The sequence below is a fragment of the Equus asinus genome, chromosome 1 (assembly GCF_041296235.1).
Source record: "Equus asinus isolate D_3611 breed Donkey chromosome 1, EquAss-T2T_v2, whole genome shotgun sequence".
Lineage (NCBI taxonomy): Eukaryota > Metazoa > Chordata > Mammalia > Perissodactyla > Equidae > Equus > Equus asinus.
In genome coordinates, this window is record NC_091790.1 from 123,170,904 (window position 1) to 123,180,862 (window position 9,959).

The 9,959-nt window shown below is 40.5% G+C and overlaps 1 protein-coding gene across 1 annotated transcript in view; it reads left to right on the forward strand.

The window, feature by feature from the left end:
- SAMD5 (sterile alpha motif domain containing 5) overlaps nt 1-6,768 on the forward strand; it is a 49,679-nt gene extending 42,911 nt beyond the window's left edge. The window contains exon 2 of the mRNA XM_014850643.3: nt 6,539-6,768. Coding sequence (XP_014706129.1) covers nt 6,539-6,601 — 63 coding nt within the window. The 3' untranslated portion in view covers nt 6,602-6,768. The remainder of the gene's footprint in view (nt 1-6,538) is intronic.
- The last annotated feature ends 3,191 nt before the right edge of the window (nt 6,769-9,959 follow it).

Here is a 9,959-nt window from a genome sequence, read left to right on the forward strand (position 1 = left end):
CATCTATAAAATTGGATCCATGACAGCCATCATGTTGGCTTGTGGTGAGAAGTAAAGGAGATTATGGATAAATATGTGATGTTCTCAGTACAGTGCCTGGCACACAAGATGGTCACTCAATAAATATTAGTACATAGTTGTTGACTGTTGCCAGGGGAATAATAATCATACTATATACAGTAAACATGCTATTAATAGCCATTATGTTGCTGATAATCATAATAAAGAGTTAGCAGATTAGTGTTAATGGTGATTTCAAAGACCACTGTCCATAATAATGGATGATTTTACTGTGAGTAGGTGGATGAGAGAGAGAGGCAAGGAGGGACAGAGAGACGAGAACCCTTAAGCGAGCAGCCCATGAGCCTGGTTGGAGACAGACAGTGCTCTAGACTGAATGTTTGTGTCCCCCCAAATTCATATGTTGAAACCTAATCCCCAATGTGATGGTATAGGAGGTGGGGCCTTTGGGAGGTGATTAGGTCATAAGGGTGGAGCTCTCATGAATGGGATTAGCGCCCTTATGATAAAGGCCCCAGGGAGCTCCCTCTGTCCTTCCACCATGTGAGGACATAGTGAGAAGATGGTGTCTATGAACCACACACTGGATCTGTAGGCACCTTGATCTTGAACTTCCCAGTTTCCAGAAGTGTGAGAAATAAACTTCTGTTGTTTATAAGCCCGCCAATCTATGGTGTTCCATTATAGCAGCTCAAACAGACTAAGACAGTCATCAAGAGGACTTTCAACCGAAGACCCACCAATATGTTTTAAAGAGCTTCACCGGAGGACGACACACTGGTATTGAGCACTCTCTAGCGTTTATCATTATCTCTCTTCTGGACTTATATGGCTCATTTCTAGGTCTGTGTCTTGATCACTGTTTTGGGTGGTATTTGGAGACTTGATGTCACAGTTCCCTTGGTGGCTATTTCAGACATCCCCCTTCCTTAAAACTGCCCCCCGTCCCTCCACCTCCCCTTCGGCTGATAGCCTTGGCTCCGTCATTACTGAGAACTAGAAGTCCAGGGCACATGAGCTCCCCCCTCCCTCTCTCCTTAACCTCGAAATATGTTGGCAGCTTTGCCATCTGTTTTTTTCCTCTATTTCTGATGAGGAATTACCCCTCTCCCCTCTAAGACTAACCCCTCCCCTTGGTTCTACTGTTGGCCCAAGTAATATTTACGGTCCATAATTATCCCTTTGTTTTCTTGCATTTATTCTCTTTCCATGGAATGCCTCCACTCAAGTCTTAACCATGCCCAAGTTCTCTCTTTGTTCTTAAAAACACCGTCCCTGCCAGCCACCATTTTGCCTCCTCAATTGTACTGTTAAACTTCTTGGTAGAGTGGTGCCCTAGCCCCAGCTTCATGTTGTGACCAGCTGTTAATTATTATAAAATGACTGAGAGAACGGTCCAGAATTCCCAACAGTGAGTCCTGATAATTTCTTCCTGGTAGAGATAAGATGTGGCTCGCTAGGTGGTGAGGAGATCCTGGCCCTCCAAACATGGTCTCCTGGTGTTGGTTACCACTTGCAGACCACAACCCTGTGGGCTATTCTCTGGGTGGGAATTGAGCATATTCAGAATATTCAGTGATGGGTATAACAACGTGCTTTAAGAAATCGGGAATTCACATAGCTATGCAGTTGGAAAAATTATAAAATCGGTTAATGCCCTGAGGATGGCGTAAACAAAGATGCTTTGTCTTTTATCTCTGAATTCGTTTCTGAGAAATTTCTGAATAATAAGCGGGTAGGACAATTTTCAGCCTCTCCAGATTATTTTCCAGTTGCTGAAAACCTGCAGATAAATCCTGAGTGAAGGTTAGAACCCGTGTGGGTCGAGAGGAGGTGGGGAGAAGCAGTGTGGTTTACTATAACCCACTGAATTTGTTCCAGGAAGTAGATAGTAAATCAGGCCTCACCAAGGGCACACTGAGGATGAAGACAGATAGGATGGTTGTGGAGAACAGTTTATATAGCATTTGGGTATTTTGTGTTTGAAGTCAAAAAAAGAAAATGCACGTAGATCATTCTGGAGTAGGACAAACATTTTTCTAGTCTGTAGAGTCCCTGGGGAATGTACCCTGTAAGCCTCCTCTAGCAGAAAAAAGGACATATATGCCAGCTAATTGTATAACAACGTCGCATCCTCCAGCCTGTTGGGTCTGGAAGGCAGCCTGGCCTTCCCCAGCGCAGCTGCTGAGAGGCTCAGAGGCCTTTTGGGGAACCGAAAGATGACCATGAAGACACACGTGGCTTTAGTGAACATAGATGGATAATATTTTCTCTGTTTTATAGGCAAAGGAAAATATACCCTCATCTGACTTGCTTGACTAAAATTTCCCCGTAGGAACTTTGTTTAGTGAGAAATTGTATGTAAAAGCAATGCTGTGGGGGATTCAATCAGTCAGCAGTAGTAGTGTGTGATGTTATATACGATGTTGCTGTGGGAGATATAAAGAAGTGTGAAATGCGGTTTCTGCCCTCGGAGAAGTTTGCAGGTAAAATGAGGCTGTGTTGAAGCCCCCTCCTTCTAAGCAAATTCCCAGCCTTCCTTGGTCCCCAAATGATAGGACAGTGTGACATGGCCCAATGTTGGTAAACTTAGCTTGAGAAAGTCATGAGATAAAAAAGTCTTGTGTCTTATCACCGACCCCCAAAGGTTCAGCTTTGTGACGCTTATGCCATTCAAGAGGAAAGAAGGCAGCATTTATACCATCGTTATTAATTTTTTCCTATGAGACAGCACCCCCCCAGTTGTAAGGAAATTGCATGGCTCATTAGTGTACAGTTACGAGTTTTATTTTTTGATCCCAGCAATCAAATGGGGAATTTATGTCTGTTGTTCTCCAACTGCAATGGAGCAACAGCCTTTAGAATAATATCCAATGGAGAAATGACTTCTAAATGGTTTAGCCTACGTATAACTCTGATTGCCTTTATTTAAGGCGGAAATTGCAGCCTAAAAGGAGTTAACAGAATTGAAGTCAGTAAAAAAATCAGAATATTCAACTGAGAAAAAAAGTAATCACATAAATCTTAATTTTTAACCACAGGATAATAGTTTCTTTATTCATTAGATAACTTTTTCTGCCCCTCTCTATGTCTCAGATCAGAACTCTAACATAGATTAGGAGAATTGCCAAATATCTGTGAAATGAGAGAATTGCCCCCACCCCTCTCAGCCCCCATAAAAGCCTAGAACAAATAAAACTCAGAAAATCACAGTTCAGCCCGAGAATTAGACTTGGGTGATCCTAACATAAGAACTCGTGATCAAGAGTGGTCTCAAAAGCAGAGAGGAGAGAATTAGGCCAACTGGCCTATAAACTTCTTGGCAATGTTTTTCTAGAAATAGGGAGATATAATTTGGCACATTACAAACGGCTGGCGTTCATTTTTTAGAAACTCTGTCTTTAAAAATAACAAAACTCCAGGAAGCATTAATAGAACCAAAAATATAACTTGCTATTTATTGTTGCAGAAGTCGGCTTTCATGAATTTTGAGAAAGAACCAGATTTGAGGCAATTCCTCTCGTGATTTTTAAGACAACTTAGTGCTATATCCAAAGAAGACTATAAACACATCGAAAGATTATTATTTTTCTCAGTGGAGTGAAGAAAAAGCTTTTATCTTTGCAGGCGTATGCCAGATAATGTAGGGGGAAAATGAAATAAGAAAAACGTGTGGTGGTGGGAGCAGCTCTGTGAAATGAGGTGGACTGCCAATGCTTATTTGTCCATAAGACTTATTTTCAGCAGTTTTCTCCTTAAATCTGGTCAGAATTTTAAAAATCTGTTCGTTTCTATTCTACTTGAAGAGGGGGACCTATCAAGAGCGGGATCGGGGATGTCACAACGCGTGTCAGCCGCCAGAGCATGAGGGAGCATTCAGAACAGGGAAATTACTCACGTTTCCTCTGATCGTGAAGCAACATGTGTTCAGCTAATTACTGTTCTCGGCGACTGCTCTCACATCTTGAAACTCTCCAGGACCAACTGCGGAAATCCTGTTTGTCTGCCTCCTGCCCTCTCCTGCAAAGAATGAAAAATAGCAAATTGCAAGGCTGGGCTTGTTTAATGAATGCGATTTGTTTCTGTTGAACCAAAGACAAGAGGTTTCGGAGGCTGTTAGCTTGATGCTGGTTTCGTGAATGACTTCATGGTCCGTCCTCATCTTTGATGAGTTTAATATGGGGGGTGTCTGCCCTTGCTGGATGATAACCCAGCCAAAGGCATTTTCTTTACTTTTCTAGGTTCCTAGAATGAAATGACCTTTACAGGTGGGTGAGGCCATCTTCCTGACTTCAGGCAGAGCTACATGCAGCTGGGCAGACGTCTGAGGCTCTGTCCTTTTAATAAGAATGTCCTCTTCTGTCCTTTAATAAGAATGTCACATGAGGATGCTGCCTCCTCCCTATGTGACTCTTTTCCTAATCCTAGCTGTGGTTTTTCTAAGGTTTTAGTAACTCCCTAATGCTGTAACCTGGGGCTCTGTCTGGTTTTTCTGATAGAAATCGCTAATTTCCTTGCACTATATAGTTAATATAATTTTTGGTGTAATATTTTTCATTTATTCACTTACTAGAACATTAAAAACCAAGTAGTCTTGCCTTCTTTATATTAAGGTGCCTTCCTATCGCTCATCCCAAAAAACTTAGGTTTTTTTTTTTTTTTGGTGAAGAAGATTTGTCCTGCCATTACATCCGTTGCCAATCTTCCTTTTTTTTCTTTGTTTTTTTTTGCTTGAGGAACATTTGCCCTGAGCTAACATTCATGCCAGTCTTCCTCCATTTTGTATGTTGCATGCCTCTATAGCATGGCTGATGAGTGGAGTAAGTCTGTGCCCGGGATCTGAACCCGTGAACCCGGCCAGAACTTTGACCACTCGGCCACCGGGCTGGCCCCCTACAAAACCTAGTTTTGTCAGGATGAATTGAACATGCTTTTTCACAGTTCATAACAGGCAGTGTTTTAATAGAGGCATTGGCTTGGTTGTGGGTTTGTATGAGTGACTATTTGAATATATTAAAATTTTTTTGATTTGGAAATATATTTACTAGAGAAATATTTTCACAAGTACGGGTAGTCGGTTATACTCTTTTTGTAGCATATCTGTAGATTGAACATGAAAAACACTCATGCATTTTTGTATTGGCTGTTGAATATATTAATTCCTAGTAAGATATGGTTACTTAGTGTTACAGGGGAAAAAAGACCTGAAAATAGCTTGATTCTCTGGAGAAAGAAACTTCCTGAGCATCGATAATAATACTTTCTATCCATTTAGATGCTACTGCTGGATGATATTACCCCAACTAATTAATAATGACATATTAGTTAACATATTGCCATCAGCAGGTGGCTATTGGAGCAGGGGTGAAAATGGCGTGTGCTAAAACAAATTATTGTACCCTAGAGACATGTGCAGAATTGTTTTTTAACAGAGTCTTTTAATGATGCCTGCAATATGACTTTTTTTTGCAAGAGATAAAATTGGGGGTAAGGTTGGAAAGAAGTGGAGGGGAAAAACAAAACAAAAGAAAGCAAAATTGATTCAACCTTTTCCAAAAGCTTTTCTAGTTAAAAAAACGACAAGTAAACAGTTGAACCTAAGCAACACAGTTCACCTGTCATATCCAAAAACGTGGGAAGACTAAGGGGTCCTCATTCTTCCTCTGCACTCTCCTTTTCTTCCTCTCCTTTGTCCATTCTAATCTGTAATGGATCTTGGGCACACGGCCTTGCCGTGACAGATGGGCAGGAAACTATGATCTGTTTCTGTCTTTCAATTTTGGAGGAATCATTGTGACGCTGAAGGGGTTAAAACTGTCAGCACCAATCAGAGCTGGGAGATAATTAGTATAATATCCATGCTAGAACACTGATGCAGATGACCACACACCAACAAATGAATTCTACGAGGTTACTGCTTTGTGAGAAATCCTTGCTAATCTCTTCCCAGCTCATGCACAGCTATTCTTTTTAAATGCCTATGTGAAAAAGTTACTGTTTATGCATACAAATAATTATGATGAAAGATGAATCTTTTTTATTTTGGAAGGTACATTTTGAATTAGCACTTGCAGACACAAGTTGAACAGATATGGACCCTCTGAGCATGAGATAAGCAGCCTCTGGAATGTCTTGCAGTGTGTTGACTGTTACTCTGTGACGAGGTTGCTAAAACGTAGTATTGAGTGATATGATGTAGGAAGGCAAATTATCGCAAGATATGTGTTTATCTGATGTTTCGCTTTACTTTCCTGTTCTTACAAGAAACACATAAGGAAAAAGAAGTAGACCAACCAAACATAGGCTTGAGAAAAATAAAATACGTTTTTCATTTATTACCTTCAAAGAGGAAACTGATCAATATCAAGCAGAGACTTAAAGCTGTTTTTCAAAAGTCCATGTGGGAACCAGAGAGGGACAAGAATGACTTAAAAAAATAGGAGCAGGACTCCAGGATGGGCTAGGGAAGGATGGGTAAAGCAGAACGCCAGTAACCCCGATATGTTCAAATCCACAGGTCCCCATGGCTGGCATCCTAGAGTACTTAATGAATTGGCCGAAGTCATCACAGAACCGCTAGATATCATTTTTGAGAGCTCGTGGAGGACTGATGAGGTGCCTGAAGACTGGAAAAGGGCAGATTTAGAACCTTCTTTCAAAAAGGGGAATGGATGATGACCCTGGAAATACTCATCAGCTTAACTTTTGGCTTGGAAAAATTCTGGAATAATCAACTTAGTGCACTGGGTAACTAACTTATGAGAGCTAGAAAATAAGGCAGTGAAATATCACACGTAGAGAAGTACTGGGTTCATTTTTAAAAGACACACCATTGTTAGATGCCGTCTTATGCGTATTTGGGGATTCTCCGCTCCATTCTATGAATCCTTGATGGAAATCAATGAAGTTGGCTAAGGCGTTTGGGTAATAACTAATTTTAAGTTCCGCACAAGACAAAAAGCAGGTGTCTGGCATTTGGTAGTAATTACATCATTTCCAAATTCGCTTTTAACTTGAGAATAGTAGCTTTAATTTTGTATTTTAACATACATCTTTTTTCACTTCATATGGGACTGTGCTTTCATAGGTTGAGGTATTTTATATAATTCTGTATAGAATAGTTTGGTGAGGGAATTCTTATTTTAAGGTGCTTTATATATAGTTATTTCATATATAGGTACAATCATAAAGCTGGTGAATTAAGGAACATCACTATGGGAAGAAAATTTTTTCTAACTTCTCTTTTTAAATTTAATGTGGCTGAAGTTTAGTGTTAGGACCAATAAGAATGTCTTGCAAGAGCCAGCCATGAGCTGGATAGCTCGATTTCCTCTCTTCCTGGGGACTGCCAGGGCTGGCGCAGTGCCTTATCCCACCTCACGCCCCAGGTTTCTGAGTTCAGGCCTGTGGGAGCAGGGAGGTGGCAGTGGCAGTGGGCATTAAGAGCCATGAATAACCACAGCCAAAAAGGAGAGTAGAATGAGGTGGGAGGAGGAGATTAAGACGAATCTGGAGTTTCTCTAATTCCTCTTACTCTTGCCTTTGGATGTTGGTAGTTTTATTTTCTGCTTAGAAAATGCAACCATGTTGATGGGACCAAAAACTTAGTTGAAAGGAGATCATCAAAGAAGGTATAGATGTGGAACAAGCTCCTGGGGCAGGCAGCTTCTGAGAGCTGCAGAGCAGGACCATATTACAGAATCTAACCTGCACCAGATAGGAGTACATAAGAGATGGAAGTTTCTGTCAGCACTGTGAGCTCAAGAGTAGGAAACGCTCAAAGGAAAAATTTACATTTATTTCTTCCTGGTGCATATACTGGTCCCTAGGAGTGGGCAGGCCGTGAAGATCTTCAAGGACGATTTGACAACAACACTGCTTTAAAAATCTAAGGTTTGCGTAGTTTAGGTACTTCTAGAGATGAATTTGGGCACTGGGTAAAATCAGTCTCATTCTTAAATACAAATGCAAGAAAATTAAGCTCTAAAGTGTATATTAGTTGTCCTTTATACATAGCTTGCAATTTCATAAGGATTATTCTCTAATCAACCTTTCCTCATTTTCTTTTTCAAGTCAGCTAGTGTCTTGAAAATTTCCAAGCTGGATTTTTTTTTTTTTTTTTTTTAAGGAATGGGGGGTCTGTATAGATTACAGATACACTTTATTATGATAATAAATGGCTTCCTGTTCGAGACCTCATTTCCAGGTGCAACAGCTGTGGCAGATTTATTTCACAGATGTACATTTACATGCATTTGTTGCACTCTTGCTAGAAAAGACCCAGTTTCTGAAAAATCCATTATTTTTACCATGGGCATTATGATGCAATCTACTGCAACCAACCAGGGGGCTCTTTGGTCATTTCAAGTTTCATTTTCTACTTGTGAAACATCTAACTTTGATTCTCCTGCCAAATTTAAATCTTCTCTTTGTGTCTCCTGTTGGCAGTTGAAAATAATAATTCTCTACCTAAATTAAAAGTCACAATCTAGAATGGTGAAATAGCCAAGGGATTTTAAAGACTTCTTACCTAAAGCTAGAAGAAGAAAGCTTCAAAATAAGCAGAGAAGTATTAAAGGAAGTCCATTAATTCCTTTGCATTAAATCAAAATGAGGTAGGAGTTGAAATATAAGAAAAGGAAGTAGGTTTACCAAGAATTGTATCTGGAGATAATTACTTTTAAGAAGAGTAATTTTTTCACAGTGTTTTTTTTCTTTTATCTAGCATTCTTGATATTCTTAATTTTTTTTTTTAAATATTGGCTTTGAGCTGACATCTGTTGCCAATCTTCTCTTTTTAATTTTTTCTTTTTCTCCCCAAAGCCCCCCAGTACATAGTTGTATCTTCTAGTTGTAGGTCCTTCTAATTCTGCTGTGTGAGTTGCTGCCTCAGCATGGCCTGATGAGTGGTGCCAAGTCCGTGCCCAGGATCCGAACCAGCAAAACCCTGAGCCCCTGGGCAGAGCACACGATCTTAACCACTCGGCCATGGGGCTGGCCCCTTAATTTTTTTAAGGTGAAGGAAGTAGCTGAGGGACAAATATGTTATCAAAACAAGAGGATTATCTTGATTTGTGTTTCCTAGAACGTCAAAAGAGATTAATTACAGATTTTTACTTCATAATATCGAGGAATTTGGAGGATTATAGCAAAATTTTCTTCAGTTCATCTTAAAACAGAATTTTGGGGAGTGACGGAAGAAAGATTTTATTCACGTAAAATATTTCTTGGTGTAGGGGCTGGCCCCGTGGCCGAGTGGTTGGGTTCGCGCGCTCCGCTGCAGGCGGCCCAGTGTTTCGTTGGTTCGAATCCTGGGCGCGGACATGGCACTGCTCATCAAACCACACTGAGGCAGCGTCCCACATGCCACAACTAGAAGGACCCACAACGAAGAATATACAGCTATGTACCGGCGGGCTTTGGGGAGAAAAAGGAAAAAATAAAATCTTTAAAAAAAAAAAAATTTCTTGGTGTAGGGAATGCATAATTTTAAGGGCTGCTTACTCACCAAAGGCATTTACAGCAACAGAGAATGGCCGTTCTCGAGTACTTTCTCAAGCAGAGAAATTTACAGCCTCTTGGTGTTGTGAAATCAACAACGAAAACAATAAGCGTTGAGTTTTTACTTCGGAGTTCCTCAGACCTTAGTTCAAATCCCCGAATCGTGTTAGTAGCTTTTTCCTGTGGTGAATCTGTTAAGAACATAAGCTATAGTGTAGCGTGGGAATCATCTTGAGCAATTATTAAACTCGTCACTGCTCTTTATCCTGGTCTATTAAATGGGAAAAATAAATACCTCTTATGGTTCTTTAGAGGCTTAAGAATTCTGCAACGTACACCCACACAGTTCTTGGCCGGGTGCTCAACACATTGTAGGTTCGGAGGACTTCTCTCCCTTCCCTTTTTGCTCTCAGCTACCTTCTTTATTTGTCCTTGTA